The sequence below is a fragment of the Brachionichthys hirsutus genome, chromosome 20 (genome assembly GCF_040956055.1).
Source record: "Brachionichthys hirsutus isolate HB-005 chromosome 20, CSIRO-AGI_Bhir_v1, whole genome shotgun sequence".
Classification (NCBI taxonomy): Eukaryota; Metazoa; Chordata; class Actinopteri; order Lophiiformes; family Brachionichthyidae; genus Brachionichthys; species Brachionichthys hirsutus.
Window position 1 is genome coordinate 2,186,152 of NC_090916.1, and position 16,436 is coordinate 2,202,587.

Here is a 16,436-nt window from a genome sequence, read left to right on the forward strand (position 1 = left end):
AATGGAAAAAATGCATGCAAACACAAGTCAGATGTAATCTAAGACCGTATCTTGTGCTTCTCAAAGCCCTAAATGTTGTGTGAAGTCATGCTCAATAGCGAATGTTTGTTGATGATAACAGGGTTTCTGATGTGCTGTGAGATGTCACTTTCTCCCACGTGTCAAATGTCATGTATTTTATCAAATGTATTTTATGGCACAGATTATTTTTTCACTTATTCAAAATGATCGGATGCAAAGAAAACGGAAGGCTCTAACTGGTAAATAAAGTAAACGGCAACCACACCGTTCCTGCTGTGGTCATTCCGTCAGGGACACGAGTTTGACTTTTAATTTGTTTCCTGACATGGTTTTTATCAATGGGCAGCTTTCAGTATGATCACCTGATCTTCCTTATATAGCTATATATATAGTTATATAGCTCAGATACCCCAATTTTATTTCCCGGGCAGTTTTAGGTTTGTGAAAGTGTCACAATTGATTATAGCGCTCATCTAATATGCTTCAATGATCCAGGACAACTTCTAACCGAACTGATTTAGTGGTGAGGTGTTTTCTATTTGGGGGTGTTTTGTTTTATATTCAACACGGATAAGGCGACATTGCTCACAAAAAGGAAATTTAAACATATTTCCATGACAACTGAGTATAGGCCCCATCTTTCATTACTCCCAGCTCGTTATGAACCTTGTTGTGAAATGTTTATTATTATTTTTACCACTTCTCTGCATTATTATCTGGTTTAATATTAAAAGCTTCTGAACAGCGACTAAATGGACCCTTGAGATTATTTCCTCAAGTTCACTATTGATTATGGCGGCCGACAAGAACTCTGAAATATAAACCTTAAAACCCACCCAATATAACTACAGCTCACGTTGCAGCGTTTTTAGGACCACTGAAATGGATTAACGCGTTCAGACTGCTTCGGCTTCACATCGATTCATCGAGATGTCAGCGCGCCTATTTTGGGACTCATCGTTGCATAAAGAAGCACCTGGGACGGGGTCGTGTTTAAAACGGGAAGGAGCCACAAATACCGGGAGCTTCATTTCTTATTCGCAGCTCCTCCCTCGGCTCCGCTTGTTGTCACGGTGACGGGAATCCGATTCCACAGCAGCACAACGCGTGCTCCGCGTGACGTCAACACGCAACTGCCATTTCGTTTCACTTCCGTCTGACCATGTTTGGGTAACTGCAGTTGTTTTGCCTCCATGGCGACGGGTGTCATATTTCTGAGCCGGAGGACGTTACCGGAAAAATGTCGAGTGTTGTGGAGCGTAAACAGGCGAAACCCTCCCATCTATCGCGGAGGAGCCATTTTGTGCATGATAATTAGCCTCTTAAGTGCTTTAACGATGCCAAAGCCTTTCTCGGAACGACCACAGCCTGTTTTGGTTTCGGTCTTCAGCGGGTAAATAATGTTAGAGGCAGCAATAACGCCGCGGTGGACGCACTAAACGCAAAGATTCATTTAGTGACGCATGTCAAAAACATTGTTGAACGCTTTTACACGTCTGCCGTGTTCCTGCTTTAGACGCAGTACTTTGTTCTCACCAGTAGGTGGCGGTAGAGGCTGAAGGTCCTCCAGCAGCAAACAACCGAGTTAAAGGATGGCACTGAGGCCAAAGAGGAAAGATGACAATACTATTACACAACAATGGACAGTATTGCAGTAATAATACAAATTATAGGTCTGATTTTAAATGTACTTTAAGTAAAAGTACAAGTATTAGTATGAAACTTCACTAAACCTACCCAAATTAAACGACATTATGCAGAATTACTTCCAGTTCAGTGAAATGTATGATATTATTTGTTTTTAATTAAAGATAGATTATTTTGAACATGCAGGTCGTAAATGAGGAGTTCATTTGAACTACAACATTCATAATTAAACTAAATATTTGTAGTGTATGCTGAATTTTCACTGTGACTCATAAATTAACGAATGTGGCGAATAAGAAATGAAATCATTCAGTAATTGTTTCTGAAGTGTAATGAGGTCAAAGTAGAAAATTAACTTAATTATAAGCACATTTCTTTACAACTACTTTACAGGACTGTGTGCCAGGCCGTTTTAGACCTCTGATTGAACAACTCAGTCCCCTCTTACATTTGTAACACCTGTTGGAACTTTTTATTTACACATTTGTTTTAGTACGTCATCATGATGATCTCATGTTCTTGTCTGATCTCAACCTGAACAGATGTCTGAGTTCCCAGAGTGCTCGTGTGTGGGGATGTGCAGGAGCTTTAAGGTAGAATAGCCAGGCTGCTGGCACTTTAACCGTGTGAAGCATAAGAAGATGCTAAAAACATCATTTATCATTTGAATCTGACTTTTCATCTCCGACATGTCTGTGTGTCTTTTATGAGGCGTTCCTGTCAAGTCAATTTTGCTTGGTTAAAGGAATATGTGTGGTTATGTGCATTATTATAGACTGGTAATGTTGGTTTAATATGTAGATGTCATTTATAGAATATGAATCATTTGTTTTCACTGACCTGGCTAAGTAAAAACAAACCATGCAGATGTTTGAAGAACAGCCTCCTTCGAGCTACAGTAATCTTTCAGCTTTACCACCATGTCTCACATTGCCTGTTTATGAATCCCTATCGTTCTGTTATTTGTTGCCGTCTCACTGTTTCCTTCATGGCTATCTCATCCTCGTGCACCTCCTGACCGTTCCTTTACGAGATGCTGTGATATTTCCGAGGAAGTGCTATATTTACAGCGATAGATCCATGCCATGCCCGTCATACTTTGGAAGCCGGCGTCCTCTAACAATCATTGTGAAGTGAGACACGAATAAAGTTGCAACATTTCCAAAGGCAGTGTGTATTGGTACAGGAACCCAAACGACACCTTATCTTTTCCAATAATATAATAAATGTGATTTATTCTGTTTTACTCTGTTTTTTATTTTAATGACTGCTGAACCAATAAATTAGCCCTGGTGTTGATAAAGTTCTTTAGTTTCTTTGCAGAGACAAATGTATCATTTAGGCCCGTGATGCATCGGCGACACATCCGGGGTGTATCCCGCCTCTCACCTGTAGTCAGCTGGGATAGGCGCCGGCAACACCTGTGATCCGCAAGGCAGATAAAGCTCAGCGTGGGGAGGAAGAGGAGTTCCACACTGGCATCTGTTGCTGTGAGAAGGTGACGGAAATGAAGAAGAGTCAGATGTAAAGTCAGAACCAGCACGCCATCGGTGCACAACGTGACAAACCTGATTCCTGCGAACAGAGCGTATCAGAGTCTGCAATGGCACAGCCATGCCGATCAAAAAGTAGAAATTCATTAGAGAAATTCAATGTTCCAGTTGAGGCACTAAAAGCGTATTGATCATGGCCTCTTATGCATTTATCAGAGCAGTGCCTGCGAGATGCTCGTTAAAAAGTCACTTCTATTATTCTCATCATTCTGTAGTAAGACACTGTTTCCAAATGTGCATGACTGGAATACTGTAAAACCGTTTTTAATAGGATGCACATTGTACTAGACATGTTTTGACATGAGCTACATTTGCTTCCAACAACAACAAAAAAAAAAAGGAAGCAAGCAAGCAACTTAAAAGGGACATGGCAAAAATAACTTGAGTCTGTAGTGTCTGCCGTGCGGTGCATGATGAGTCAGGATTGTGTCTGGCTTGCTGGGTAATTCCCAAAGATGTGGCTTTGGATAATAATATGGCAAAATATTTCAACTATTGATACTATACTATTGATTAGATTCATGTTAACCTTTTGAGCAAAATGTCAAAATAGGACTGACCTGTTTGCATCTCATTTACAAATCAGGGATGTGAACATTGAATCCTTTTGCTTCTTCTTTGCGGGTGACGGGCGTTGCTGGAGCTTATCCCTGCTTGCTATGGGTGAGAGGCGGGGCACACCCCGAATGCATCGCCAGCGCATCGCTGGAAGACACAAAGACACACAACCATTCACGCACACACACACACACACACACACCAAACACGACAGACAATTTAAAGTAATCAATTCACACAAATTGCATGTTTATGGAGGCGGGAGGAAACCAGAGAACTCGGAAAACAACCCACGCGGACACGGGTACCTTCTTGCTGCGAGGCCACAGCGCTAACCACTACACCACTACGCCACCTTGAATATTGAATCTTATTGCAAATACATGTAGGCCTATACATGTTATTCTGAATATCTCTACAGAGACAGGACATTGATTGATTATGCAGAGGCTTGTTTATTCCCTTTGACACCCACACAGAAAGAACCCTATGAGTTTGGCAACGTTGCCAAAACCACAAGCTGCATATTCCACCTCCATTCATCATTTTGGCAGCCATTATAAAGCGCACGCAGAGTTATGATTGAATGCAATGTCTTCTAAAGGTTGGAACAGACATGAATACATATTGATTTAGTGCAGAAATTAGTACGTGTGCTATATGCATATGATTTTAGAACATCCAAACCTTGATTTTCTGTCACAATATGGCTTCTAGAACTTTGTGTAATATTAGACAAATGATGTGCGTATTCAAAGTGGTGTATATTTGCGGCCTATCCTTCTATATTCTTGGCAGGGATGTTTCCCTTTTAAATGTTTACAGGACCCAAAGGGCTCGGACCATGTGTGTTCTAGTACCGAGTGACATCTCTGGCTGCCTTCCTGCAGGCAAAGAGCAATTCAGCTGAAAGTCTACACCTGCAAAGGGGAACCCTCAGAACCGCCTGCACTAACGCTATCCTGCAGTACTCCCCCTGCTTTGTGAAATCTGCCAACTCGTTGATTCATTTCTGCTTTATTAACCCCAAATGTCTCCTCTCAAAATTTGTCATCTGTGTTGGAGAGACTGTGACGCATGTCACCCCCCCGACCTCCCCATCAGATGCGAGATATAAATCACTGCAGAACCAAATTAGAATCTAAAAAAAAAAAAGGAACAGAGTGGGGGTATTTTAGGGAGACTCCATTAAACCATTTTGTTCGAGGTGGAACGGGCGAGATAGCGACCCGGCTGACTCGCATATAGCTGAGACAATAAAAACCTGACATGCGGTAAAAGGTGCAAAGGATATTAGAATAGATATCAGAAATGAAAACCACACATTTCACATTTATGAGAATAGGATTGCAGTTACAGCCATTCACACCAGAGGGAAGCAATATTGGAGGAAACATTTAGTTTCCACGTTTCTGGAATTTTTTGGAACTTTCATCAGAAAGGCTCCCAATGCGATTTGATGTTAAAAGTCGATTCATAGCTCTTTTAAAGCCAGATTAAAGGAAGTAACATTTGATTTCACACCTGCTAAAGCAACAGGCACAAATAAACCGCATTATGAAACCACTATAAAGCCACTGAGAAACATGAATCCAACCCCCTGTGACTTGTGACAAAAGCAGCTCTGCAGAATGTGTAATTAGATGTTTTTTTATTTATTTTTTGCCACATCCGCTGTTTTTAATTGACTGATTATGACGTCACGTATTGCGCCACCGACACAGTTCATTTCTGTCACTTTTCTCACCCCGCCTTTTCGTCACGCACTAAAAACACCCGCGGCTCCCACAGAGTCCACGCGTGTTTACGATTACTCAATCGATCGGGCCGCTTATTTTGTGTTTCTCCCGCGTCTGTCTGTATGTCTGTCTGCCGGTCGGCCGAAACTTTCCTCCGGCTCGTGTGTTTTCCGGTTGCTAGGGGGCGGAGCTAACGAACGCGCCGACATTATTTTCATCCACGCTTACGTGTGGAGCCGCAGTTCCGCATTCCGGAGCATTTCTCAGACAAGATGAGTACTTAAACGGGCTGACGCAACGACGCCAGCGAGTCCCCGAACCGACGCCCCACTCCCACGCGGACCCGCGAGTACTGCGGATTCGGACGCACAACAGGTAAGCGCGCGCGCGCCGACCTACGTTGCCATGGTTTTACCTTTGTGCGCTGATCGTAGGCTAATCTTGTCCTACGTCCTTAAACGTAGTTGCGCCTTCTGCACTTTACGTGACCCGCATTGTAAAGATTCAACACGCGAACATTTGTTTTTATAAGTGTAATAAAAATAAAAATAGATAAAGGACGACGTGGGTTTTTCCCGCAGTGGTGGTGGGATGTGAGGTTTTAATAGTTTTAAAGTTTTCCGGGCTCCTGCCGCTGTTGTTGTTGCTGCTGTTGTAGCGACCGTCGCTATTTTCGGACCCTTTAGCCAAAGCGACAACCGGAGCTCGAGTCGAAGCTATTCCCATCCCGGGGGTCTTCATTTCGGTGTTGCTAAACGGAGAAGTGTCGGTTAGCCGTGTGAAGACAGTTATGTAACGCCGCGCAGGCCACGCGCTGCGGGGTTTCCACCGCCCCGCACCGCACCGCCCCGCACCGCACCGCACCGCGCCGCGCCGCACCGCACCGCGCCGCACCGCAGCTGCTAGCTAAGCGGCTCCGGTGCTGAAAACTTCACGGATTTATAGTTATAGTTATAATAATTTCACATCGAAGTTTCACACGTAAAACACCAGATTTTATTTTAGAAATTATTCTCCTTTGGTTCATACGGATAATTGTATTTGCACCAAATACATAATTATTTATAAGAAGTAATTATTCTGTCCATAAATACAAAATCTCTGATTTTTTAAATTATTATTTTACCAGATTAACCTCATTTATTGATAGTATGTATATATATTAGTATATAGAATGTATGTATATATATTAGTATATAGAATGTATGTATATATATTAGTATATAGAATGTATGTATATATATTAGTATATAGAAATATTAGTATATATTTATATATATATACTAATACTTCTTGTATGATGAGTTTTCTTTATCTCCCCACAGCGTCCAAACACCGTTGCATCATTGACAGAAGACGACTCGTAAGTCCTCTCTGAGTAAGTATTTCTCCCTTTGCATTAAATTAAAGGCTTTTCGTAAGTATTTGTCCCTTTGCATTAAATTAAAGGCTTTTCGTGGTAGAGCCGCTCCTCCTTGAATCGCGTGACGTAAATGAAGCGCGAAGGACGCAGGTAGAGTCAAGCGTGCTATCCACGACCCCACCGAGGCCTTTATGTTGAGGATGAAAAGACACCGGCACTTTTAACGGATCAGCCGAGACGTAACGTGAAGGAGAGTATGACAAACGCAAGCGGTTTTATTTTAAACGCACAAAATACACAGCTCGTAAACCAGCAACAGAAAAACACAACAAACCACCAATCCAACGCAGCGGCCTGTCAGGAGGCGGGGCCTGGCACCGGGTCGGAGGCGGGGCTGGCGACCGAGCGCTCACACATCTACTCCACATAGCACATAAGGAAAAGGCACAACACAGTACAACGTAGCAACACGCTAACGCTAGCGGCTGTGGTCTGACATGGCAGCTTATTATTTCACAGGTAATGCCTCGAGTTTCCTCACCGACACGGTGGCGTAGTTTTGGTGACTTTGGGTCGGAGGCACTGGGTTCAAATCCCACTCCGGGAGTGGATGGAGCAGGGGTAGCGGGGCCCGAGGCCTGGTCTGGTGCCCCGTTCCCCCCCGGATTGGGATTTGAAACCAGTGCCTAAATCAACAATGCTGAAACCATTCTGGCAGCTGAGCTTCCTTCTACTGGAGAAAATGTCTGCTCCGCTCTGGACCTGGCGGTGCGGGAATGTTCTTCTCCTGCCTGCTGTCGCACATCTGGCCTCGACAGACCGAAAGGCGAGCTTGTCGACAGAACCGCGAGAGGCGGAGGTTCTTCGACAAGCCCCCCTTTGGCACTGATAGGCCGAAAGCCAGGCGCTTAACCAATCAAATGAATGAGGACGGCATTTAACACGATGTGGGGCCGTTATAAGGAGGGAAGAAAACGTTCACGGGAATACGGAACGAAAGACGTCCCTTATCGATCCAATACGTGACGCGCGTAAAAAATAAGGGACGGTTCCATATTTCAAGGGACGGTTGGGCAACCCGAGATGATTTGGGGCTCACATTTCTCATCTTTGCTTTGGCCTACCGTTATGCAAGAAAACAGAGGTTGTGTTTTATTTATTTTTCCGTTTGTTAGGTAGCAAGATAACACAATAATTCCATAAATCATTTCTACGGACTTTGGTGGCGAGGTTGGACTTGGGACAAAGAAGAACGCTTTCAGCTTGGCATGTAATCTAGATTAACGGGCAGTTACGGGATAGTTTTTTTTTTTTCTTTTCACTTTCGCTTAATGTTTTTGCATCGGGATGGTTTTGAAATTGTTTCATTTGCAGAGAACTTGCTTAGCGTGAGAAGTCGTTTCATTTTCTGCGCCCGCATGAAGGAAACTTATTTGTGTGCGTTCGGGTCGTCCAGTTATTTGCATACGATCCACGTTGACTCGACGTATGACACTTCCTTTTGATCAGTATTTATTTGTTTCCTCTTAGCTCTCGTGAAGATAATATCACCCTCTTGTACATTTAAGTATCTTTGGAAATGTTTACACGTCACAGTGACCGTATATAGGACAGACGGACATGCAGCTATCTGTGCCTCTTGGCATAAAGGGTAAAGGTCAGCCGGGGAACGGGTCATACAATGAATTTGGGTGGACGGTGTGCACGTGTCGTGATCAGAGAGGTGCATGCCCTGCGTTGCCTTTGTGTCTTCATCTGTGTTTGCTTGTGTCTTAGTGACAAAGCGTGTGTTGCATGGGTTCAAACAGCCCAGCGCCTGCCTGGGCACATCCGTAGGATGGTTTCCGCATAAATGGGACACTGCCGTGGATTAGTGGGGAAGGCCTGGCGAGCCGACGAGCAGCCCCTGAGCCCCATCGGCTCGGGGGCTGGGCGTGGGCGCGCAGGGTTTATTTTCAGTTGAGATGCCTTCCGGATCATCGCTGAACGCAAGTGCATTAAATAGAGACCGAACGCATCGCAGGTGAGCGAGGCAACTAAGCAGCGGCTAGGATGAATGATGCTGAAGGCAGGAGAGCAGATGGAACGCACGTGGTCGGTAAAAGCAGTGCGTCGGGAGTCGGGACAGACTGGATGTGTAAACGAGAGGAGAGATTTATTTAATGCTCGTTTCTAAAAGGACTTCTTCTTCTTTTATCCATATTTCCTGCGTTTCTTTTGGACTGGAATCCAGTTTTCTCTCATTGTCCTTTGATCTGCAGCCTTCAGGAGAGACAAAAGGCTTTATGGACGAATCACAGCAAGTGTCTGCCTTAGTTGGGGCAGATCGATGAGGAAATATTAGAGAACCAAGTATGAAACAGCATTCAGGCGAAAACCACATGTTACCCAACAGTGGCGATTGCTTCAAAATGAGGACTTGCATTGGATTTTTCCTGACGGGGTTAGTCAATGACTTGTTCGGGATTGCCTCGTGCTCGTCATGGACGTAAACTCCATATATCTGAAATAGACTTTAAATGCGTTCTGATTCATTTAATCCGTGTCTGAGCCGAGCCAAAGTCTGATCCTGACTTACAATGCGGGGGGGAAATAGTAACATAATATTTCAACCGGACCACCCAGATGCAAAATATAGATGTGTGACTGCTTGAACGGCAGGAAAACGGCCAACGGTAACATGGTAACGCCTGAACCGAGGCAGCCGCGGTCTCTCACACCTTCCTCCATCTGCAGGTGGTTTTCTTTTGTTTTTGTTTCGCTTTGCCTGGAATATTTTTCATTCTTAAGATCCAATCATTAAACGCCCTCCTGTCTTGCGTGATTCTATTATGAACAAAATGACGACCTCTGCATGCACTTTGCTGCAGTGTACTTATACTGTTGAGACATCCAAACTGTAAATGCGCGGCGAAATCAGGACGGTAGATCCCTGCTGCAGGGTCTCCTCCTCCTCATTGAACATCTCGTGCGGTTTAATGTTCGTGTTTGTACGGGATCGCTTTAGGAAGTTATCGTCACGGGATACATAGCTGGTTAGCCCGAACATGATACGAACTCTGAAATAATAGATCATCTCCCCAGAGAACTCCACATCAACGCGCTGTCATCCGTGAGTCTTAGCTCGATTGGAAGGGTAGCGGCTCTTTCCTCTTACAGCAGTTTAGAGGAATGTTGGTGCTGTATATTTGGACTGTCCTCTACTGGAGGAGAGTTGATGCCAAATTCCCCGGTTTCCTCAGAGGATTGCGAAAGACTGTAACTCAACAGGCAGACGGTAATGATGATCGGCGAGACCTTGGCCAGAGATTGAGAGAGCGTGCCTTGGCCTGAGTCTCCGTTCTCATTGTTCGTTTTCCCTGCTCCTGTTAGCGCAGAGCTGCAGGAACTGTTCGCGAGAGCTTCAATAAAGTATGCTGGAATGAAGCGGTCAGACGATCTTGGAACGTTTGCACCTCTTTCCCGGAATGCAGTGATCCCGCACTCGGAGGTGGGGTTTGTCTGGCAGCACAAAAATGTGCTTGTATGGCTCGGTCAGGAAAATATCTGCACTGGTAAGGGTGACCGGATTAAAAAAAATAATAATTGAAAAGCATCTACGACCCCCCCGACCCCCCCCCCCCGTTCATTACCTATAGAGGATGAGAATAACGGGGCCTCCAGTCGTGCCGCTGGCTATTGGCAAGGGTCTGAATTCCTCAGTGCTGCTAATTGCTTTCAGGAATGAGTCCGGAAACGGACACGTTTGCCAGGCTGAAGACAGACGGAGTAAATACGCACGGGACACGCCGACTCCTTACACGTTACAGAATCCCCCAAACACACCGCGGCTATCTGCAGGCTCGCATGCTTTTGGGTTAGTTTGGGCGGCAGCCCGAGCCAGAACCGTCCAGTATCTTATAACTAATACACGACGTCTCCGCTCCCCGGCCTCGGCGTCAGCTCGCCTCCTCTCAGTTAGCCTGGAGAAGCGGCGGCGCTGGCTTGTGTACCGGGAGCCGTCTTTTGTTTGAGGCTAGTATGGACCGTAAAAGCCGTGGAACCGGTTTCTCCCTGCTCGACTGCGTTGCGTCATCAAACGCTGACCACGAATTCCTGACTGCTGGCCGCTGCTGGCATAAAAAAGAAGAAGATAAAAACACCCTTTTCTGATTTCTTTGATGTGTGCTGTTGGTTGTAGTCTGCAGTGTGTTTGAGTTTGCAACACGCAATAAAGTGTCTGGAATCGTATGTCTCATAATTGATAGGCGTCTTGCTTCTTCACCTTTTTGTTTTGGAGGCCGCTGGCAAAAACCATGCAGACAAACATGTGTGTCAATGTACTGAACGTGTGTTTCTACGTGTGTGTGTGTGTGTGTGTGTGTGTGTGTTTGTGGTAAGGTCTGGCCTCTGCTGCATGCTTCAGCAAGCCATAGCAAGGAATGGGGGCTTTCCTCACAATGTCTGAGCAGGATTGCATTACAATGTAATTTATGCAAGCCAATCTAAAAGAAATAGAATATGACTGTTTCTACAATCATATATTAGTCAGTTTAAATAAATGAATCGTGTCCAGGATGGAACAAAAAACGAGTCTGTAAACTCTCCCCGAGTGTCTGGCCAGCTTGGATATGAAACTTCATTTTGGATTTGAAAGTGATTCTCTCAGTTTATGAATTCCAGCACAGACATTTGTCATGATTGTGCAATGTAAGTAAAAAAAAAAAACAACCCGTGGCATACGCCTAATTTATGTTGAGGGGATTTCTGGGTGGATTTAGTTAAAGAATCAGAGATGCAGAGAGACATTCCAGATCTGATGAGAGACGTGGAGTCTGAAAGTCTACCCGATTGAATAAATACCTCGTCAAAGGCTTTGTAATAAATGCGGTGGTTCAGTCACTTCAACCCACAGAGTCGGACTGTTGTCCAGCTATTTGGTCCCTGGATTAGCTGCCATATGGTTTGCCTTGTTCTGAGACAGCCTCCCTGCAGAAAGAGAAGTCTTTGGCACGGCTCCTGCGAGCCCGAGAGAGCGAGGGGAGAGATTTTTACCAGGGCTGTCGTGTTCCTTTCCTGTCCAGCAAAAACAACAGGCTGCTGCCAAGTGCAGCGTAAATGGGAGTATACATGCAGCGGGATAGAGAGAGAGAGAGAGAGAGAGAGAGAGAGAGGGAGGAAAGGAGGGTGCAGTTGGGATTTAAAGAATAAAATGCCTCATTGGACTCCGGCTCCACGCACTCACGTGTCCTTGGAGCAAAGGAATCATGCAGGCCTAAGGAAGAGGTCAAAGGTGGAGATGAACTGGAAGAGATGTGACGTCTGAGCTCCTTAGTAGAATGTCTTAGTCAAGAAGACGCGACATTTGTCATTTTCGGTGGCAGATTTATTTATAATATTCAATTGCAGGGAAGTAAGTAAGTTATTTCCTCTTCCTAATAGGGGTCTGATTTGTTTCCACAAAGCTCCAGTCCGACTGTAAAAACATTTCGGGAGCAGCCCCGGAGCAGGGTGGGGTTTGTTAGAACGAAGTTACATAACTTTGTTTTTCTTCGAGCCCTCCTCTCGAGCTTTTGTAATAGAGCAAGTCTTTCACCCCCAGCAGCAAAGAAATGAAAACTTGCTTTAATTTATAATGCAGTTAGCCTGTCAGCTAGTCCACCCGCCAGCGGAGTCAGCTGTTTCCTCAGAGCCTCACAATGTGGCTCTTTGTCGGGTTCCATCTGAGGGGGACTTTGTTCCATTCGGGGGCCAACCTGTAGAGGTTTAGCTTCAGGAGGAAAATGTGAAATAAGCTCTAAATGTAGAAGTCAGGGGTTTATATATATCTACGTGACCTTTGTAGCTTTGCGTTCAGCTGCTAATCCTCACTGAGATTCCGTCAGCATGCCACAGCATCGGTTGCTCGGTTGTGTCCGTCATGGGCGCGGCTTTTGTTTGATCCTTTTGATCCGCTCTCTGTTCGGTGTCGAAATTTCATCTCCAGAAAATGTGAAACGGCTGCTGAATATTCGCCCGCGCTACGCCTCTATTAGCTCCCAGGTACTTCGGACTTTAGGTGTGTATTACTCTACACGCGTACTGAACGCTGCGAGGATGGGGGGGGGGTGCCGTGGACGGACTCGCGTTACGCCATTCCCGTCTAACATTTGTTTTATTTTACCATCAGGAGTTTTCCGAGTCTCGGTCTTACAGTAATTAGAGAGACGTCTTAATTCTCGAGCCGCTTCCTCTGGGAAAGCACAAGTCTCTCATTTCTCTCTGATTACATTAAAAAGTGCTGCGGTCAGCCCCCCCCCCCCCCCCCCAAACTACCCAAAATTACCACAAGAGGCCGGAGGTGGAATGCACAAGTGGTGGCTGTTTTGACATGAATACTTTCGATACCCTTTTGGGTTCTCGCTACGTGATTCGTGAGACGCACTCGTGTAGCCCCCGCTCCCCCCCCCCCCCCTGTCTCGCCAAAGAGTTTCCTGGCTTCCCTTCGCTCGTGACAGAAGGCAGTTCCTTGAGTAGCGGCGCCACAAAACATCACGTCGACATCGTGATCGTGACACAGAGGTGTGGCTGTTTAGCGTCGGAGAGGAGAACAATGTCTACAGAGCACAATCTGTAGGGAATAATAATCTGGAACCACAATGCCTCACCATTCCCTCTCCTTCCCGCTTTGTGCCTCTCCGTAGCGGCGGTGGCGGCCGGGCCGGACATGATGCCGGGACAGATACCTGACCCTTCGCTGGCAGCGGGCTCCCTGCCCAGCCTGGGCCCGCTGGCGGGCATCTCGGCCACTACGCTCACCGATCAACTCAAGATGGCCGACCTCCGTCAGCTGGGCGCCATGCTGTCCCCGCTGCATTTCCTGAGCCGGCTGGGGAAAAGGCCGTTGGCCATCAAGGCGGAGGTAAAGATGAAACGGCGCAGAACAAAACGAGTAGAAAGACGATTCAATTCCAAGAATTTATCCAAGCAGGGTTTACACTTCCTGGAAATGTCATCAATGCAGACTCCGGACTCGGCGTCACATGCATGTTGTTCCGATTTACAGTCACTGCAGCAAATTACAACATTGCGGAGATGAAAATGCTGCATAACGACTTTCAAGCGGTTTTATATCCTCCTGCCAGCCGCTCAAAGATTGTTATTAATGAACGCGTTGTGACGGCGGGCTGTGCCTTCATGAAACAACATGCTTCTGTTCAAAGGCGTCGCTGCATCCATCCAAGCAAGGAAGATGTTGTAGTTTGGGATTTGCCCCCTCTAGTGGTTTATTTCGTTCACCTCGGTGTTCACCTGGGTTTCTTGCGCTGCATGTTGCTCACCAACAATGCATTGTGTTCTCAGATGGACGAAGACGAGGACAGGAGGAAACGCAGGCGCGAGAAAAACAAGGTCGCAGCAGCACGGTGCCGAAACAAGAAGAAGGAACGGACCGACTTCCTTCAGAGGGTGAGTCCACGACTCGGCGCCGCGAACCGATGACGAGCAGGAGCAGATCGGATCAGACGGAACCTGAACAGCTGATTCAGCTCGAGTCAGAGCTAGCCTAAAAGCCACCGGCCTTTAGTTTTAATACTACAAATAATAAGTATCGATAATAATTCCGAGTGTCTGCCCAGGAATCTGAGCGCCTGGAGACGGTGAACTCCGAGCTGAAGGCCCAGATCGAGGAGCTCCGTCTGGAGAGGCAGCAGCTAATGGTGATGCTGAATCTCCACCGGCCCACCTGCATCGTGAGGACTGACAGCGTGAAGACACCCGAGGGCGAAGCCAACCCCCTGCTGGAGCAGCTCGCCGCCGACGCCAAGTGAAACCCGGGAGACCAGAGGCCCCGCCTCCCCCGAAGACGAGACGACCGCCACAACGAACGACGCATTTCTGAACGAGCACTTGAGCCCCGACCCGAAACGCTTTTGGGGACTCTGTCCAAAGACCCGAGGCCACGCGGCTCGGTTCCGCTACAAGATGAGCTCTGTCGATCAGAGGACCGCATTGAGTGTTGCTGTTGTTGTTGTTGTTGTTGTTGACACCCACTGTGCCTCGTTGTTGCTGCAACAATCTCTACACTAAGGGACCAATGGAAACGGCAGAGTGTGACTTGGAAACCACAAGGTGCTCGGTTACGCAAGCCCCGCGTCGCTTGTGTGGCGTGCAGAGCCTCAATATTCTGCACACATCTTTGCATCGCAGTCGAACTACACAGGTGCAGAGTTTTTAGTATACAATACTCGATACAAGTACACCAGACTGAGTACAGCTGTGTGTGTTTGTTGTCCCTTCATGTTGATTTCTACACGCTGCCTCGACGATGGCGGTTTACCGGTTGATCCGATTTGTGGTGACGCTGGCGTCATATAAAGCACATAATAATACACGAATGTTTACACCGTTGTTGTTTTTTATTGGACTGTTTGATTGTTTGATTGTTGTTTTTTACTGCTTTGTAGCCACAAACATATGAAATGCTTGTTAATCACCTGAAGTGATTCGTCTTCTGTCTCTCCGTCTGCGTCTGTAAATGTTGCGCTGTGAGAACGAGCAGAACTCTTTTCAGCTGAGCAGGATTCTAAACGCCTGTTCTGGACCCGCGTCTGCTTCGTCTGACTCTGGTACTCTGAATAGATTAAAGTTTATTTTCTAACTAGAAGACCCTGACTTGTCTCCGTCAGGTGTTCAACGCCACTTTCTCCTCTTTGAAGTGCATCTGAAGTTTTTTGGATTATTCATCAAAGTCGTGACGGGAGAAGCGTCGAGCGACAAATGTCATGCCACCATGTTTAGGCAGCCTGTTTGGACACGTTTTTAGTAGATGTAACCTTATAATCATTTATGTAATTACAGGAGGAGTCAAACTGAAGGAGGAAGAGTAAAAGTAAACGATTAATGGCGATAAATATTGGGTTTATTACAATTACATTCGATAATCGAATGGAGTAAAAAAAGCTTCAGCTTCATCAGATATTTAATTACATTTTGGTGATGATCCAGAAGAGAATCCTGGATCACTTTGAATGTTCCGGTAACATTGGAGCTTCAAAATGTGTTCCCCAATATCTCGCTTGATTACTGATCGATGTTTATGGAATTCGACAGTCATGTAGGGCGGGGCCCTCGATCTCAGCACCACCACCAGGAATCTAAAAATAGAGATAAAACTAATAAACGTAGGAAGATTATTTTTGGAGTCTCGTCACAATACAGGGAGTTCTAAATTATGGGTTACTACAGTTTATAATCTGGAAATGGTCATGATAAATAAATATAAATATATGGTATAGGTTTTGGAAGGTGCTTAATATCAGCAGAAGGTCATAAAATGAGTATAAATTTAAGAATGGATAAATTAAGATAAACGGGGGCTCGCTATTCAGCAAGTAATACGTAATGAGTTATTGCATCATATTAATGATTTATAAAGTGTTCACAACAAAATACATTGATTCTAAACCAAAGGAACAGGCCTCGATCTGCAGCAGATGCTGCTACAGCTGGACTGTACCAGACTGCGGCAACAGCCCCATCTAGTGGGGGCATTTGTGAACTGCAGGCGTTTGAGTTAATGATCTCACAATACACTAG

At 45.7% G+C, this 16,436-nt stretch overlaps 1 protein-coding gene across 1 annotated transcript; it reads left to right on the forward strand.

Annotated features, from left to right (window-relative positions):
• The first annotated feature begins 5,841 nt into the window (after window positions 1-5,841).
• On the forward strand, window positions 5,842-15,531 carry jdp2b (Jun dimerization protein 2b). Its single transcript, XM_068753825.1, has 5 exons — window positions 5,842-5,893; window positions 6,844-6,896; window positions 13,544-13,761; window positions 14,202-14,306; window positions 14,477-15,531. The coding sequence occupies exons 3-5, from the start codon at window positions 13,567-13,569 to the stop codon at window positions 14,666-14,668; spliced, it is 492 nt and encodes a 163-aa protein (XP_068609926.1). The 5' UTR covers window positions 5,842-5,893; window positions 6,844-6,896; window positions 13,544-13,566; the 3' UTR covers window positions 14,669-15,531.
• The last annotated feature ends 905 nt before the right edge of the window (window positions 15,532-16,436 follow it).